At 47.9% G+C, this 18,733-nt stretch overlaps 1 protein-coding gene across 1 annotated transcript in view; it reads right to left on the reverse strand.

Moving 5' to 3' along the window:
• The window catches only part of WWP2 (WW domain containing E3 ubiquitin protein ligase 2), a 144,825-nt gene that overhangs the window by 10,942 nt on the left and 115,150 nt on the right, over nucleotides 1–18,733 (reverse strand). The window contains exons 10-12 of the mRNA XM_007449918.1: nucleotides 10,350–10,524; nucleotides 4,075–4,129; nucleotides 471–552 (exon numbers count right to left, since the gene is read on the reverse strand). Coding sequence (XP_007449980.1) covers nucleotides 471–552; nucleotides 4,075–4,129; nucleotides 10,350–10,524 — 312 coding nt within the window. The remainder of the gene's footprint in view (nucleotides 1–470; nucleotides 553–4,074; nucleotides 4,130–10,349; nucleotides 10,525–18,733) is intronic.

An 18,733-nucleotide genomic window follows, 5' to 3' on the forward strand; every position in this document is an offset into this window, starting at 1 on the left:
GCAATACCCAAGTCCTGAGGATGGTTCTGCAGCAGAGAGAGGTCATCTACTGTCCTACTGCGCCAAAGAACCAGCCCTGGGTGGATGGCCGTGGCCTGAGCGGGCACCAGCGATCCCAAGGCACCCAGTACTCCATCCCAGACTAGCTTCTCGGGGGTGGGGAGTTGACAGTGTTGGGGCAGGGCTCTCAACCCTTCTGAAATCACATGATCGGCATCCTGCACAGTTGGCACACAGACCAGCAGCACCTGCCAGCCAGGCCACTCTGTATCCATGAGGAAGCCCAACTTAAGGTGCCACTTTCAAGCTCTCACTGGGCCAACACCATATCATGAGGGTCTCAGGGCACCTGTGTGTGGCCGAAGTTCCCAGAACATCGGCCGTGGAGGACGAATGCAGTCCAAGGCCACCGGGCCAAGACTGGAGGTGCACAGGGCCCAGCCCAGACCCCTCCCGGCCTGAGTCCTTACCCCTGGGTCCGAGGGTCCTCCCACTGGGTAGTGCGTGTGTTATGGTTCACGTAATACACCCGTCCGTTGTCCTGTCTCTTCTCTGTCAGGGGAGAAGGAAAAGCGGACGCTCAGACTGAGACGTTGAGCCCATGTCCTCTCCCCTCTGGCTCCCACCTCCTGGGTGCTGGGTCTGAATTTCTACCCCTGTTCCTAACCTGTTAGAGAAGTTTAACCAGCATGAGCCTGGCTCACTCACATCTGTCACTGGCAAAAAGGACAAGGAGAATCTTTCCCTTCTGGGGAGTAGGGGAGGGATACACATTTTCAACTCCAGATCAAACACCATCTTTGTTTGGTTGATTTGCTGGAGGCACGGGGGCAGTGTGGCAACACGGAGGGGGGAACACGGAAGGGGGGGCAGCCCAGCTGAAACCAGAGGCATAATTGCATCCAGCTGTGTGCAAAGTGGAGGCACAGTCCAGCCTCCCCTGGATCCTGGCCCCCACCCCAGTCCATCACGGCTGCTCTCTGGTTCTGCAGCCCCTCCATCCACTGGATGCAGCCGACCCAGGTGCCCCTGTCCCACAGGCAGGGTCACTGTGGGGTGGCTGCATTTTCCTTCATCCCTCTCTGATCAGCGCTCTGCACCACAGGGCCTATGTACCCCCCTGCTTAAAGGCAAAGTTTTGTTCTCAAACTCCTACATCGCAGCAAAACCTCTACGTTGCACACATGCCAAGAGACACCTGGGGTTGTGGGCAGTGCCATCCTGGTCTGATACCCAAGTGTGTGCTTCGAGATGGGGCCGTGTTTGGGGAGCCCAGACATACTTTCTATTCTCTGGACAACACTGACCCTCTTGCCCTTTCACCGGTGTACTAACAATGGCACTGAGTTGTTTGAGGGAGAAACTCTGGGCTCCAGGGGCAAACTCAACTCCAGCTGGTGATTCTGGTCTTTAAGAGGGATTGAAAGGGGTGCCCGTCAGCTCCAGGTGGATGGCAGGCAAGACTGGAGCAAGACTCCGAAACCAAGAGCGTCACCTCTCCCAGCTCAAAGTTCCTGGGCTTTCAAACCTGTTTCTGTCCTGAAAACAAACAATGCTCATGGCCCTCCCTCTTTTACGATGACAGGGAGAAATTAAAGAAATAAAACTCATCAGTTCCAGAAGCTACAGGGAAACCAAAAGCTGAAAAAGACACAGAACTAGGGAGCCCAGCCCCCTCCCCTTGAGTAGCAGGCTGCAATGTTCACAGTCTCAACCCATGGTCCTGGTCTCTGTCTGACTTACCTGGTATCCACTACTGGATGGAAATTTCAAAAACAAGAGACTTGAAAGAAAGAAAAGAAGGTGACTGGGATGGCTACAGAGCTACCGTCACCTCAGAACAGCCTGTGGGACCGTCCCACAGAAGACCGGCTTCCCGACAGGGTTCTGAGGGGAAAAAGGAGCTGCTCCCAGCCCGGAAGCTTCTGCTTTGAACTAGATCCTCCCGCGTGTTCTCTCCCAAGGGCCGAAGCCGAGGCGGGTGGATCTGTCCGGCCGGGAAGTGCCCTTGTTGCTGCGTGGAGGCCTTTCATGGCCCACTGGAACCACCTTGCTGCATGCAAGGTCGTAGTCTGGGAGCTGGGAAAGTCCTTAGGTGACATCTAGCTTGACCCCATTTAGGAAGAAATGGACTCGGGAGCATTCAGTCACATGCCCAGGGTCAGAGCAGCTGAGACGATGCGGATCTTAAACCTCAGGTGCTCTGACCCCTGGGTCGGTGGCTCAGGGAAAATGTGGGATCTCTCCCAGAGGAGCAGAAAGGGACCCAGGACTGAGCACAGGAGACTTGGCAGCAGGCTTGCACTAAATGCAACTCTCCTTTGGTTTTGCTATACTTTCTGTTCAATCTTAACTCCCCCTGGGGAGATGACCTTGCCACAGCCCTGGGGAAGCTAACACAAAGCCCAAAGGATTTGATCAGGAAGGTTCCCTGGCCCTCGGCCAGATGTCCTTTTCCTCTCAGTTTCGTATCATTACGGTCTTGCGTGTTCTCCTGATCATTTGTAAACAGCACTGACTCCGACCATGGCTCCCATTCCCATCTCAAATATTTCACACCTGGCTTCTAGGAGCTGTTTTCGAGACCCTATAAGCTGCTCTTACTTGGTGACCATCGTTTAGCAGAACTGGTACAGAAATAAACCACTTGACTCTATAGATCCAGGAACAATTCTGGGTCCCCTGCTCTAGTTCACAGGGTCTGCCAGATAGCCTTACAGATTCTTATTCCATCGGATGAGTCTTCCCCTGCCCAGCCAGGGATCCTATGTTTCACCCCCTATGTTTGACTTGCTGCCAATCTCTGAGACAACAGTGAACAATGACCTTTCATCGGTTCAGGGAGCCGGGTGGATCAGCTGTGTGCCTAAGGGATTCCCCCGCTGAAAAGTCAAGAACTGTGTGGAGGCCTCGCTATCTGAGATTTTCCTCTAGGAGGGCTAGGAGGCCTTTCCAAGTGCCCTGGCACGCAGTGGTAATTGACTAACTGATACCCTGCAGGGCCATAGGGGTTGATGCAACCCTGTAAATTACTACCAGGGAGTAGTTGTGTCTGTATGGAGAGAGGTAGAGGATCCAGTTCAAAAGCTGCATTTTTCCAGGTGATGCTTTTCCTATCATTGTCAGCTTCTTCGTCTTTGTTGGGGAGCACACCCCGGCCTTTTTTAATACTATCTGTGAACACCATCAAACCAGCATTCGCTGTCTTCTGCTGGCCTAACAAACAAACTAAACCTGACCCACAGCAATTCCTGCAAAAACGGCCCTCTTCAGCTCCCAGGGACTCCTGTCGTACATGCTGAACAGAACCCTGACCCAGCTCGGAGCTGCAGAATGCGCTGGGTCCTGCCATCTCTCATGACCCCTTTGTGCATGGCCACTCCTTTCCCAGAATAGCCATAAGGCACACCGTCTCACCAAGTCATGGTTGTGCATCCCTCTAACTCATTATTGGCAAATCACACCAAGGACTTGGAGTTCTCCAGTGACAAGGAGAATCCAGTACGACATCATTAACTAGCAACAGTGCACTTCCATAACATCACCAGCCCGCACTCAACTCTCTTATCTGCTTCCCTCTGGCCCCTTTCACAGCCGTCATCATAAATAAAAAGGCGGCTGAAGTCAAAATCAGGCTGAACATCTCAGCTGCAAAGAAAGGTTTGGTAAAAGGCGTCTAAGCAGACAGCCACGGACCTGAAACAAATGCATCTGGGAATCAGCCGGTGTCAAAATGCCTTCAAATAGGATGGATTCTTGAGGAGACACCTTGAAAGTCAGCACCACAACCCAACAGTCCCAAGGCTGCTGGGGGATTTCTCTCATAGGGTCAGCCCCCCTGCAGCTGTGGCAGGTGAGTGCTATAGGGGTGCAGGGGAACTCAGTTACTTTCCCAACCTTCCAGCTCCATCACCTGCAACTGCTCCAGCTGGGAATCCCCAGAGGGTGTGCTGGAGAGAATAGAAACGGGGAACCGAGGCAGGGAAGTGAGAAGATGTGCAGGGAAAGAGGACAGAGCACAACAGAGCATCAGCTGATGCGGCTGAGGGCACAGAAGGAGAATTCAGTACTTACCCCAGCCAGGAGGGAGGGGGCCCAGTGGGTCATGGTCAGTGGAAGCACTCGAAGACTAAACACAAGAAACACAGCAGAACACAGAAGTTAAAAAAAAAAAAAAAAAAAAAAAAAAGGCCACTGCTTAAAAATAAATCAATCGATAAAAATAAAAATGCCAAGGACTGGTTTCCACATTTTAGCACTTTGCAGAGTATACGGTGGGGACTTAGGTGGCGTCTGCTCCTCTCGAAAGTCTTCAAAGAAGAAGAAAAACCAAAAAAGAACCCTGCACGCTGAGGGCCCAGACGGGTTGTGGAGAGGGTGGAGCGAAGGGGAGGGAGAGGTGTGCAGAGGAAGGTGGGCCAGGACACCCCCAGGCCAGGCCGGGAGCCCGGAGCGGGGCTGCCCGGCAAAGCGCGGCCGGCCGGTGCGTCAGCCGCTCGGCTACTGCTCAAGGCGGCCAAGGCGGCTGAAATCACCACCACCTCCAACTTTCTCCAAGAACCACACACGGGAGGGGAAAAAATATCGCAGGCCTTTCCAATGAAATCATTCCCACAAACCCTGCCCACGCCCAGAGCTTCCTGGCTGGGGGCTGGGCCCTCCTCCCTCCTGGGCGCGCGGGGAAAGGGAGCAGTGGTGTGCGGCAGACTGAGGGCCATTCAGGCCCCGGGCCCCTCACCTCCCCCAGGAATGTTTTGCTTCCCTTCACAAAGCACCTTTCTTCTCCTCCGGCCTGAACCTGAAGTTGTTCAGTGTTCTGTGTGCGTCTGTCTGGGGAGGTGGGGCTGGGGGCGAGACGATGAGACAGAGAGACAGAGAGAGAGAGACAGACACAGAGACACAGAGACAGACACAGAGACAAAGACAGAGAGAGACCGACACAGAGGCAGAGAGAGACAGACACAGAGACACAGAGAGAGACAGAGAGACAGAGACAGAGAGGGAGAGAGAGAAGGGGAGACAGGAGAAAGAAGGGGAAGCTGACTCCGGGCCTTCAGGGTCGCTGTTTACATTAGAACCTCCACCCCTAGCCTCGCTCTGCTGCAGGGTCCCTGGGGCAGGGCTGCAGTGGCCCAAGAGTTCTCATAGCCTGCGGGGAACCGGGGTGCTGTCAAAGACTCTTCACACTGAAATAAAACAAGTATTGTTCCCCACTGGCTTGCTTTCTCTCTCTCCTTTTTTTTCCTTTCTTTCTTTCTTTTTTTTTTTTTTTTTTTTGTGCCAAAGCATTTTTATTTCACTTAATAAAATTTAATTGTTACATGAGGGGGATCAAGTTCTCAATGCAGACTTCCGGCTGCCTGGCGGGCCCCGTCTGGGGGCGGTGGAGCCACACACAGGCAGGAGGATGAATGGAGCTCAGTCTCGGCTTGAGAAAACATTGGTAGAACTCAACTGCCAACGAACCCCCTTCCACAGCCCTCCCTCCACCCCCCGCTGAAAGGACAGAGAAACTTTCTTTCTGAGGTGGCAGCTACAAGTGACTCTTCCAAAGCAAGTTCCAACAAAGATGTTTCAGTCTAGAAACCATAGGTTCCTTGATGGGACGGAGCCCCCTTCCAGCAGAGGGCCTCCTAAGCAGGTAGAGCGAAACTGCTCGAAGGTGCAGGAAGCCTGGCTGTCCTGGATTTAGGGCATGTTGCCCTCAGCCTCGAGGGTGTGCTTACGACCCCCACCACTGTTCCGATTTGTCTGATGGCTGCTGAAAGAAAACTTCCCCAGTTCACGGAGGTCATTATGGTGTGTGTGTGGAAGAGAGGCGAGGTGAGGGGAGTTGGCATGTCATAAAACCCAAGCTCCTCCACCTTTTTCATAGTTAATACGTAACAAGAACAGTGGGTACAAAAAACACGCGGCAACAGAAGGGAAGGAGCTACCTTGTGAAACATGCACATGCTTCAGACAATGAAGCCAAGTAGGAGGCGGCGGATGACGTTGAGCTGGACCAGTGTCCTCGCAAAAGGGAAGGGCTACAGAAAAGGTCATTCTAAGAAATTAAAAGCAGCAGCATTTGGTGCAATTTCTTTGGCTGATTCAGGCCTTTTTTCTCCCCCACCAGAGTTAAGTGTATGATCTGCAAAGCATTCAGCAGCTCTGCTGGGAAATTAGCTCCCAACTGGTACCAACTGGGCTTCAGCGGGCTTACAGTCGTCTCTTTCCTAACTCTACAAATCAACACACCAAAAGGTCTTTTTCCTGACAGCCTTCGTGACCTGCGCTGAACTAGAAACAAAAAATGTTTAACGGCCCCTTTCTTAATCTTTGCCTTTTATTTTTTTAATGTCAGAAATTAAATGTTCACACAGTGTTGGCTCTCTTTCATGAAGGTGGTTTTTTGAAAAATGTCTTTGGTATCCTCTCATTCTCATCCCTAGAGGCGGAGAGAATAGGAGGCGGACAGGAAGGGAGAGAGACCAGAGACTGATAAACACGAGTGACACGTGAAATGGGTCAGTGGAAGTTGACGCTCATAATCATTTTACCTCTTACAGTTAAAGCAAAGCACTTGATTATTTTGGATATTTCTTCCCTAATGTATACAGTACAACTTGAAAAATGTTTAAAGGAAGTGAACAGAAGCCAAGAAGACACAAAAAATTAAAAGCTATATATCCTGGCCAGAAAACCAAAACCCAAAAACCCCACATCTTCAGTGAGCCAACCAACTGCCCCTTCTCTCCTGCCACAACTTCCCCTGAAATGAGAGATCCCAAGTGTTACCTGGAGCATGGCTGGAAAAGCACAGAGAAAGGGGTATGGCGGGGGAGGGGACTGCGGTCAGAAAAGAGATCCTGGGATGTGCAGGTGACTCTAAGAGACAAGACAGTTTCCGGAGAAAGGAATGCTGTTGAATAATTTTCCTGGTAACCGTCCCTGGGCTGGAAGAACTGGGGTGCAGGCCGTGAGCCAGAGGGCTCACGTGAGTTCAAGTCCCTTAGGGACTAAAAGCATTTAGTTCCAGTAATATTTTAAGATACAAACTCAGAAATAAAGAATGTCTAGCAAATACAGCCGAGGGCAAGACAAGCTCTGGGAAGGGCAAAGAGGTTACAGTGTGGAAGGCAGGCTCCTTTTTTGTTGTGGTTGTTTTTAAGGATGCACCCACTGGGCACAGAACAAAACCCAGGTGCTTGAGAATTTGATCCAAGGGGCTCTTTGCAGAGCAAGAAACAAGTTGTCTGTTTCTGGAGAAAGCACTTCGGCGTCCATACGTTAGGAGCGGCAGGATGATTTGCTTCAGTCTTGCCAACACTGGCTACACCTTTGATTATCAGGGGAGGATCAGGCAGGAGTGGAGGAGGAGTTGCCACAGAAACAGTAGTAGGCTGCAAGCAGAGTCCCGTCGCAATTACAAGATGCACACGACTGGGCTGAGCATGCTCGGTGGACCACAGCAGGACCACAAAACAGAGGGCAAATCGAAACTGCAGCGGCCAAGCGCAAGTATGTGCACGATGATCAGGAGTAACAACGACACACTGGGGCGTCAGGAGCGGGAAACGTGTCAGAGATAAGGGGATGATAACAGCGAGGCCGAAAAATGTATGCATTGAGGCAGGAAGGAATGCAGGAGACTGCCATCTGGGATTCCCTTGATTTCCCATATTGAACTGTATTTCGTGTTCTCTGCAGGCAGCAAAGAAGAACAAGGCCTGGTTTCAGCCCAGCAGCAGCAGCAGGAGGGGCAGGGGAAGCCAATGGTATGGTATCAGGTCTTAAGTCTTCCGAGTCAAACCCTGGGCCAAGGCCAAACCCCAAAATAACTCTATGAAAGCGACTCTTCTTACTTGTAACCAGGACATGGCACCATAGCAAACAAGAGGGGTAAACCAAACCCAAAGGGGAGGGGAATCAACAGAGAGACATTGAAAGCTGACCCAAAAAAGATTCCTACCACGTTTTTCAATATGGGTCTTGTTTCAGGAACAAAAGGGAACCATCACCTCCATCCAGAACCCTCCTGGATCCCCAGCCAAGCTGAGAAAACCATGTTAGAGGACTCAGAGAGAACATTTTCTTTTAAGTGCTGAATTTTTACTTTTAGGGGACACTCCAAGTCAAAGTTCTACCTCTGCAGGCCTGGAATGATGTTGCTAAAATGAGAGAGGCAGGAGAGAGGAATGAAGGCTCCAAAAGACCGAGCAGACGCGAGCTCCAGAATCTTCCCTTTCACACACCAAACATCTGGGTCAACTGACAGAACCTACACAGTGCATGGGAGGGTAGGGAAAATAAAGAGTCCTTCAATGGAGTTTTCTTTTTTAATTTAAGAAGTCGGGTAAGCAGGGAGACAAAACCATGTGAGACTCCTAAAACGCGTCCTTGTCTCGAAGTCAAAGGACAAAGATGCCCAGACCTTTCCAGTTTTGCAGCCAAGAAAATGGCAGGGAAAGTCTTTGGGGCCCAGCTCAAAAGGAATAATTTCTGAAATGCAGAGAAGGACCAGATTCCATCCAATTTTGAAACATGCCAGAACCGGATGCCCGGCATGTATGAAGGGGGCTGTGGAGTGGGAGGCCAGATGCCCAGCAGTGCTGCACCAGGTAGACCACCGGGCACGGGTTGTAGCCAGGCATCATAGCTGACCTTGGAGGCAACTCAATGTGACAAACACCAGACTCTCTGCTCATCCATACTAAAGAAACACTATATGATGAGCAATCAGCCCCCACAGACTGAAGAAGGAACAAGCCAGCCAAGGCCAATGCCACCATGCCCTCTGGTTGATGGGCTGGCTCCTGCTTTGGGTGAGCAGAGAAAGAGCTGGAAATGATGGCAAAGCTGATGACGAATGTTATTAACTGGAATTACAGGTTTTCTGAGCATTTAGAAATGGGCTATGGGGTTAAAGTTCATTTCAAATAGAAACAATGTGAGTTAAACGTGGTGATGTCCTAGACCAGCTCAAAAAGTTTCCAACTTCCGATATACCACACCCTGTGCAGGTTCCACTGCAGGGGGAGCAAAGCTTCACGTTCAAGGGGCCCTGAGAAAATGTAATCAGAGTTCCAACTTGGGAATCCCACTTCTCTCTGCCAAAGAAGCTGTGTGGCTGGGCTCCCCAAGCACCAGGCTGCTGGCAGGGGCTCTAATGAGACAGAGACCCAGGAAGGAAGGTTCCTAAAGGGACCCAGTGTGGGAGACCATCAGACAGTTAATTTGGGACCACAACACTCTGACTCCTGGACTAGAAGGTTTAAATGTAATTCTGTAGGTAATGACCACAGAAGGTTTTGAGCCAGTGATTAATAATGTAGAGCAAAGCCCCATTCCTTAAATCTTCCACAGTGATTTTTTTTAAAAGTGACAAAACGGGGAATTCCCTGCTGGTCCAGTGGTTAGGACTCCGAGCTTCCACTGCAGGGGACCCAGGTTCGATCCCTGGTTCGGAAACTAAGATCCCGCAGCTGCGTGGCACGGCCAAAAAGTTAAAAAGAAAAAAAAAGTGACAAAATGACAGTGATATTTGAAGACTGCTCTGCTAGAAACAGGCAGTCCAGATTGGAGGACAGAGAATGACAGCAAAGAGACAATTCCAAGGCTGCCTTAATCATTCAGATGGGAGGGAGAGAGGAAAATCAGGAATCAGACAGAAGGAGGCTGATCTAGATCGGTGGTCAATACACTTTTTCTGTAAAGGGCCACAAAAATATTTTAGGCTTTATGGGCCACCTGGTCTTTGTTGTGGCTACTCAACTCTGCCATTGTAGCATGAAAGCAGCCACAGTCAGTACCCACACTGACTGGGGTGTGCTTGTGTTCCAATAAAACTTTATTTACAAAACTAGCTGGGGGCCCGTTTGGCCCAAAGGCCATAGTTTGCCCACCCCAAATCCAGATGAACTTTAAGGTCCCTCCATCCTTCAGAACCTGTCAGATAATAAACATCTAAAGAAAACCAGTAGCAGCAATAGAAAGGGAAGGATTTGGGTGACTGCTTTGATTTGAAAAGGCAAGGTATGGGAGAGGTCACAGCAATCTTCAGGTCTCAAGTCTGGGTAAATGGACTTGGATGGAGGGACCAGAAGAGAAAACCAGTCTTGGAAGAAAGATGGGGGAATTCAGTTTCAGATACACGTACTGAGTCCATAAACACAGAAGGTGGACATTGAGTCACTAAGCTAGAAACACTGGAGTTTGAGGAATTTCACTGTGATGAGTAAAATCTCCAGTGTCAGAGCACTGCCATTTCTAGCCACCGTTTTCCCTGCTCACCAAACAGGTCGACGGAGAATGTGCGTGGCCGCTGGGAGGCTCCCCTCCCTCGTGGCTGGCCTCCGGCCGCTCACCTGGTAGAGGAATCTTTGGCTGAAGTGCTGCATGGCGCCCTGGAGCTGGTTGCGCTGGGACTGCCACTGCTCATAGCTCCGCACGTACTCGGCCGTGGGGCGCTGCCAGGTGGTGGTCCGAGTGTTGTGGTCCACGTAGTAGAACCTGCCTCGGGGGTCTGTGCGTTTCTCCCAGCTGCAAACATCAAGCTCAGAATGAATATAGTGACCGCCTCACCCCTCCGCTCAAATGCTAGAGAAATCTCAGGATGACTGGCAAGGAGGAGGGTGAGGAAGGGTCTGGTGCGGAGTCTGGCACAGGAGTTTCGCTCCTCCGGGAAGGCACAGCCAGGTGGGGTCCAGTCACGGAGGCTTCTAGGGCTTAGATGATTCTAGCAGACATCTGTGGTTGCCCCCACCAGCAACCAATCCCTCTTTACCAACAGCTCCTGATTTCCATGTCAGAGATCCAAGTGGCTCTGGGGCACCTGACTGTACTCCCAACCCTGGAGTTGAACTGTTGACTGGACCAGGAGTGGGCAAGTGACCTATGCTGAGCCCATCAGGATGAATCTCATGGCTTTTGCTAGTTATCTTTGCCGGATATGACTGAGAAAGTATGCAGCCCTGGGACTGGCTGCCATCTTGGACCCAAACACAACCTGAAGTTGACCCAGCAGATGGCAGAGCAGAAAAGTGGGGGAAAAAAGCCAGTCTCTTGGGGATACTGTTGAGCCACTGGATCATGGTTCACTTGAAACCAGGATCCACATCTAGAATTTTTAGTTACAGGAGGCAGTGAATTCTCTTCATTATTCAAGCCCATTTGGATCCCAGGTTTTGTTCCTTGAAACTGAAATTATCCTGATATAAGGTGCCAGTGAAAATACATTGCATGACCACGAGAAGAGTTGGTGCAAATGACAGCAGGACTCTCCACATTATCTTTTGCTGCGGAAGCAACCTTTCCAAAGTTGGCCCTAAAATATCCATGGGCAAGGCAGGGCTAGAACAGAGAGTAAAAATCCTCAGCTGTGCTTGGTAGGTGTAACTTGATTTCCACATACACATGGAAGAAGTGATCAAAAGAAAGTAAGAAAGGGAACTCCGCAGGGTGATAGAAATATTTTACATTTTGATGGAGTGTGAGTTACATAAGTGTATGCATTTGTCAAAGCTCAGTGAACTGTATAACTAAGATCTGTTTATCTCACTGTGTGTAAATTATATTTCAATTTTCAGAAATGAATTTGAATCTAATTAAGCCTCCATATCTAACGACCACTTTACCAGGAAAGAAAAGGAATAAAGGAACATGTAACACAACACCAGGAGTCACAATCAGCCACATCCAGAATGTGAGAAATTCTACAAGACAGGTGCCCAGGATCTTCAACAAATAAATAGCCAGAAAAAAACAAGAAAGGGTGGGGGAACTTATAGATTAAGAGAGGCTTATGGGATCAGCCAAAAGCAATGTGTTGATCTTGAGTTTGGATCTGATTCAAACAAATCAAGTGTGAAAACATTTTTAAGACAATTGGGGAAAACGCAACACAGACTGTGTATGACATAAGTAAGGAAATATTGTTAATTGTGTTGGGTGGGATAATGGTATTTTGGTTATGTTTAAACCAAAACACTCATCTGTTAGAGGTGTATGTGATGTATTTATGGATCCAAGGATATGATGACTGGGATTTGCTTTACAATTCATTGGTCCCCTCCCCTGAAAAGTGGGAAGATCAGATAAAACAAAATATTAACTGTTAGAATCAGGCAATGGTTACAAGGGATTCATTGCTATTCTCTCAAATTTGCTGTATGCCTGAATTTTCCATTATAAATTTGAAAGGGGAAGGGGGAGAAAAGGAGTTTTTAGAAAATAAGGGAGAGATACCGCTGAAGAAAACGGGGTTAACCCAATGCAAAAGGAACCCCAAATGGATTACACTGTACGATTCCAAAGTGTTGGAGGGTCTTTGTTCCCTAACTACCTTGTCATATCATCTCTGAATTCTGATCTTATCCACATGACTATGGCACTTTGGTCTGATACTTTCCTCAGCTTTCAGGGTTAGCCCCCTAGCTGACTTTTGTTGCCACCTCTTCAACAATTCTTTCAAACTCAAAGCCTCCCTAAAAATGGCTTCTCCTCAAGTAGTTCCCAGTCCCTGTTCACAGACTGCGTCTGAATTCCGCCTGCTGGACTGCCTTTCCGTCCTGACCTGCTGCCACTTTGGATTCAACTGGATGCCATCCCTCTCGCCCCAAGCCTGAGCCTTTCCCCATCCTCCCTGCATCAGTCCTCCTCCCAGGGATAAAACAACGCCATCATTCCCGACTCTTACTTTCCTACAGATGTCAGTAAGCCACTCAGCCAGAGGGCTTCTTTTTATTTCGTCTCCCTGCCCTGGACTTTCCATTTCTACGTCCAACTATCTCTGAACTAATCTCCTTATCCAATCCAGCCAATAAACTGCCATCAGGGTAACCCCAGCAGACTGACTCCTTACGTCAGGCTCGAGTCAAAACCTTGCATCAGTATTCAAGACTCACGATAATCTGGAACCTTCCCACCTTTCTCATAAATTCTCCCAACCAGTGATTTTTATTTATTTTTATTTGTTAGCAAAGGAATCATGTATCTATGGTTTGAACACAAAGAGCACCTACAGGAGATACAATGGAAAGCAGTGTCTCCCGCCCTCCTTCTCCCCACTGCTGATTTCTGCTCCCCAGAGGCAACAACTGCTTTCAGCTCTTGACTGCTTCTTCTATTGACAGTCGTACTTCGAAATAAATGCTTGCTCCATAATTTCTTGATTTCTGCCAAATTAGATATGACTTATGGACTTTCCACTAGCAAAGCTGAGGATTTAGTTCTTGTACTCCACCCCCCAACACACACAACGCTCTCTCCTCCCCCATCCTCCCAATTAAGAAAACCATCATTAACTCAATATCCAGAGTTTGGATTATGACTTTGTAGAATACTATACATACATTTGCTTACTTGTACACCTTTTTTCTTTTTCTCTAGAGTTAAGAAATGCGTGTTTTATTCTGCGTGGTTTTCAAGGACCTATCACAAATTCACCCCCAGATTCTGACAGGGCTGGTGGCCTCCCAGGATCACTTAACTCTGGGCCTCATTTCTCCAGGCACCCTTTGTCCAGAGTGGACAGCTGTCCTCCAGGCCTGCCTGCTCTACATTCCTGCCCTGAGTCATCTTCCCTCACCCTCCTCTTGGCCCCTGAACTGAGTCCCCTGTGCCCTGCATCTCAGGACTTCTTTCTCTGCTTACTCTTGCCTGGTAGAAGAAATCATCTAGGAGTTTCTGAGAAAGGATGCACCAAAGTTAATTTTTTGAAACGCTGCATGTCCGAAGATACCTTTATATCAACCCTCACACCTGAGTGCTAAAATGTCTAAAAGTTGATTTCTGGATTCACTCAGCTGTTTCACTAGAAGATCCCCAAATATCACAAACTATAGTTTTCTTCCCTTAGACTGGTCACTTTCCCCAGCAAAAAAAAAACCTTCCAGTCTTTACCCTGGAGACAGCATCCTCACTTAATCCTTTTTTCCTGAGTTCATCTCTGCCTTCAGCTATGGCTGTGTTCTCCACACTGGTTCTACTCTCCCAGGAACTTCTTACACTAGCAGCACTCACGTGGCTGTGCGTGCGTGTATGTGAACACATGTGTGTGTGCATGTCTGTGTGTGCACACATACACATGGCAGAGGGTTGGGAGCAATGGCTGACAACTAGAAATCTAGCTGCTCCCTGCACAAATTTTAAACTTCCAAGTTTTTTGTCTCATTACACATACACATACACATACACATTCACACACACCCCCCATATGTTTCTGATCGCTGAGGCTTTCCAGGGCTCCATGGTGCAAACTGGCTGCCTTCCGGGTGGAAACCCCACACCGGAAGCTTGGGTTTCAGCTTTCGCAACTCTGCCATTTATCCATCAGCAACTAAACTCTGATTACAATCTCCCATATGCTTTTTCTCCTCTTCCATTCCTTTATCATTATACTTTTTTATAACCTTTATTGCTATTTTAGTGGGTTTTCAGGAAGGAATAGAAATAAACACATGCTCGGTCCATATGTTTAACTAGAAGTCCTCTGCACTGGTGAATTTCAAACTTCTAAGCAGCATAATCACACCCGTGGTTGCAGGTAAAATCTTACGCAGAATCACAATCTACAAAAAACAGAGCAGTGGTTGGAGGCCAGGTCAGCCCTTTCATGTTGTTTGGTTCCAGGGGGCATCTGCACCAAACCCAGGGGCCTTGCTGTACACACTCTGAGCATCTTTGTTTCACACACACCCTCCACTCCAGCAAAACTGCTCCATGCATCATTCCCTAAACACAGCTTCTACATCCACACTGTTCTCCCAACCTGGATCACCTTCCTCTTCTCACTGAAGTCCACCCCCGAGCCTTTCCTAAAGACCAAGTCTAAGCCCCCTGTGAGGCCTCCCCAATACCATGCTCTATGGTGATCACTCTCCCTGCTCACCTCAAGTTTGAGAACCACCTAAGAATGACTAAACAGCAAATTACTGCATTCATCCTTAACTACCAGGTCCAATACTTTTTTCTCCCAGATAAAATGACTGGTCTTCATACAAGTGTCCCATGGGTGGGACAGAAGGGGATGGCCATGATAAACTGAATCCTTTGGTTCAGTCTCGCTCCTGGATGTCTAGGTCTGCTGATATAATGGCTCCATCTATAGTTTCAAGGTTGCTCTCACCATGGTAATACTTCCCCAGGGTGGAACTTCTCCCATTAATTAGCAATGAAAGCTTGAGCATTCTGTTCTCTCTGGGTTCCCTATTAAATAGCAGAACTAAGTGCCAGGGGCTTAAAGGTCTGGGCCTAAAACTCAGGAAGAACTCATAGGCTATAGGGGGTGTAGAGCTGAGCCATCTCACAATAAAACATTAAAACTATCCTGAAAATAAGAAAGCTGGGTCTAGTATTCCACCTCAATATTTAAAGAAGAGTAAATCCTCAGGCATTCTTACAAGATACCATTAAGTATCTTCATTTAGATTCCATTCAAATGTTCACCAGGTCAAGGTCTAAATAACTTATAGACCAGAGAGGTTAGGAGGCAAGCAACCAGCACACTTACAGAGTTACCGCCACTTTTAAATATATGTGTCATAGGGAGATTGGTTCAAGATGGTGGAGCAGAAGAACGTGTGCTCACCCCCTCTTGCGAGAGCACTGGAATCACAACTAACTGCTGCACAATCATCAGCAGGAAGACACTGGAACTCACCAAAACAGATATCCCACATCCAAAGATAAAGAAGAAGCCACAGTGAGATGGTAGGAGGGGCTCAATCACAATAAAATCAAATCCCGTAACTGCTGGGTGGGTGACTCACAAACTGGAGAACACTTATACCACAGAAGTCCACCCACTGGAGTGAAGGTTCTGAGCCCCACGTCAGGCTTCCCAACCTGGGGGTCTGGCAACAGGAGGAATTCCTAGAGAATCAGACTTTGAAGGCTAGCGGGATTTGACTGCAGGACTTCGACAGGACTGGGGGAAACAGAGACTCCACTTTTGGAGGGCACACACAAAGTAGTGTGTGCATTGGGACCCAGGGGAAGGAGCAGTGACCCGATAGGAGACTGAACCAGACCTACCTGCTGGTGTTGGAGGGTCTCCTGCAGAGGCGGGGCATGGCTGTGGCTCACCGTGGGGATGGGGACACTGGCAGCAGAAGCAGGAAGACACTTGAACTCACCAAAAAAGATACCCCACATCCAAAGACAAAGGAGAAGCCGCAATGAGATAGTAGGAGGGGCGCAATCACAATAAAATCAAGTCCCATAACTGCTGGGTGGGTGACTCACAGACTGGAGAACACTTATACCACAGAAGTCTATCCACTGGAGTGAAGGTTCTGAGCCCCACGTCAGGCTTCCCAACCTGGGGGTCTGGCAACAGGAGGAATTCCTAGAGAATCAGACTTTGAAGGCTAGCGGGATTTGACTGCAGGACTTCGACAGGACTGGGGGAAACAGAGACTCCACTTTTGGAGGGCACACACAAAGTAGTGTGTGCATTGGGACCCAGGGGAAGGAGCAGTGACCCGATAGGAGACTGAACCAGACCTACCTGCTGGTGTTGGAGGGTCTCCTGCAGAGGCGGGGCATGGCTGTGGCTCACCGTGGGGATGGGGACACTGGCAGCAGAAGTTCTGGGAAGTACTCCTTGGAGTGAGCCCTCCCAGAGTCCGCCATTAGCTCCACCAAAGAGCCTGTAGACTCCAGTGCTGGGTCACCTCAGGCCAAACAACCAACAGGGAGGGAACTCAGCCCCAACCATCAGCAGACAAGCAGACTAAAGTTTTACTGAGCTCTGCCCACCAGAGCAACACCCAGCTCTACCCACCACCAGTCCCGCCCATCAAGAAGCTTGCACAAGCCTCTTAGATAGCCTCATCCACCAGAGGGCAGACAGCAGAAGCAAGAAGAACTACAATTCTGCAGGCTGTGGAAGGAAAACCACATTCACAGAAATAGAGACAAAATGAAAAGGCAGAGGACTATATACCAGATGAAGGAACAAGATAAAACCCCAGGAAAACAACTAAATGGAGCGGAGATAGGCAACCTTCCAGAAAAAGAATTCAGAATAATGATAGTGAAGATGATCCAGGACCTCGGAAAGAGAATGGAGGCAAAGATGGAGAAGATGCAAGAAATGTTTAACAAAGACCTAGAAGAATTAAAGAACAAACACCTAGAAGAATTAAAGAACAAACAAACAGAGATGAACAATACAATAACTGAAATGAAAACTACACTAGAAGGAATCAATAGCAGAATAACTGAGGCAGAAGAACAGACAAGTCACCTGGAAGACAGAATGGTGGAATTCACTGCCGTGGTACAGAATAAAGAAAAAAAGAATGAAAAGAAATGAAGACAGCCTAAGATAACCTCTGGGACAACATTAAACACACCAACATTCGCATTATAGGGGTCCCAGAAGGAGAAGAAAGAGAGAAAGGACCCGAGAAAATATTTGAAGAGATTATAGTCGAAAACTTCCCTAACATGGGAAAATAAACACCCACCCAAGTCCAGGAAGTGCAGAGAGTCCCAAGCAGGATAAACCCAAGGAGAAACACACCAAGACACATAGTAATCAAACTGACAAAAATTAAAGACAAAGAAAAATTACTGAAAGCAACAAGGGAAAAATGACAAATAACATACAAGGGAACTCCCATAAGGTTAACAGCTGACCTCTCAGCAGAAACTCTACAAGCCAGAAGGGAGTGGCACAATACATTTAAAGTGATGAAAGGGAAAAACCTGCAGCCAAGATTACTCTACCCAGTAAGGATCTCATTCAGATTCGATGGAGAAATCAAAAGCTTTACAGACAAGCAAAAGCTAAGAGAATTCAGCACCACCAACAAATGCTAAAGGAACTTCTCTAAGTGGGAAACACAAGAGAAGAAAAGGGCCTACAAAAACAAACCCATAACAGTTAAGAAAATGGTAATAGGAACATACATATCAATAATTACCTTAAATATGAATGGATTAAGTGCTCCAAACAAAAGACACAGGCTCGCTGAATGGATACAAATACAAGACCCATAAATATGCTGTCTACAAGAGACCCACTTCAGACCTAGGGACACATACAGACTGAAAGTGAGGGGATGGAAAAAGATATTCCATGCGAATGGAAATCAAAAGAAAGCTGGAGTAGCAATACTCATATCAGATAAAATAGACTTTAAAATGAAGAATGTTACAAGAGACAAGGAAGAACACTATGTAATGATCAAGGGACCAATCCAAGAAGAAGATATAACAATTATAAATATATATGCACCCAACATAGGAGCACCTCAATACATAAGGCAACTGCTAACAGCTATAAAAGAGGAAACTGACAGCAACACAATAATAGTGGGGGACTTTAACACCTCACTTACACCAATGGTGAGATCATCCAGACAGAAAATTAATAAGGAAACACAAGCTTTAAATGACACAATAGACCAGATAGATTTAATTGATATTTATAGGACATTCCATCCGAAAACAGAAGATTACACTTTCTTCTCAAGTGCACACAGAACATTCTCCAGGAGACATCACATCTTGGGTCACAAATCAAGCCTCAGTAAATTTAAGAAAATTGAAATCATATCAAGCATCTTTTCTGACCACAATGCTCGCTATGAGATTAGAAATCAATTACAGGGAAAACAACGTAAAAAACACAAACACATGGAGGCTAAACAATACGTCACTAAATAAGCAAGAGATCACTGAAGAAATCAAAGAGGAAATCAAAAAATACCTAGAGACAAATTACAACAAAAACACGATG

This window comes from Lipotes vexillifer, unplaced genomic scaffold (genome assembly GCF_000442215.2).
Source record: "Lipotes vexillifer unplaced genomic scaffold, Lipotes_vexillifer_v1.1 scaffold1235, whole genome shotgun sequence".
Classification (NCBI taxonomy): domain Eukaryota; kingdom Metazoa; phylum Chordata; class Mammalia; order Artiodactyla; family Lipotidae; genus Lipotes; species Lipotes vexillifer.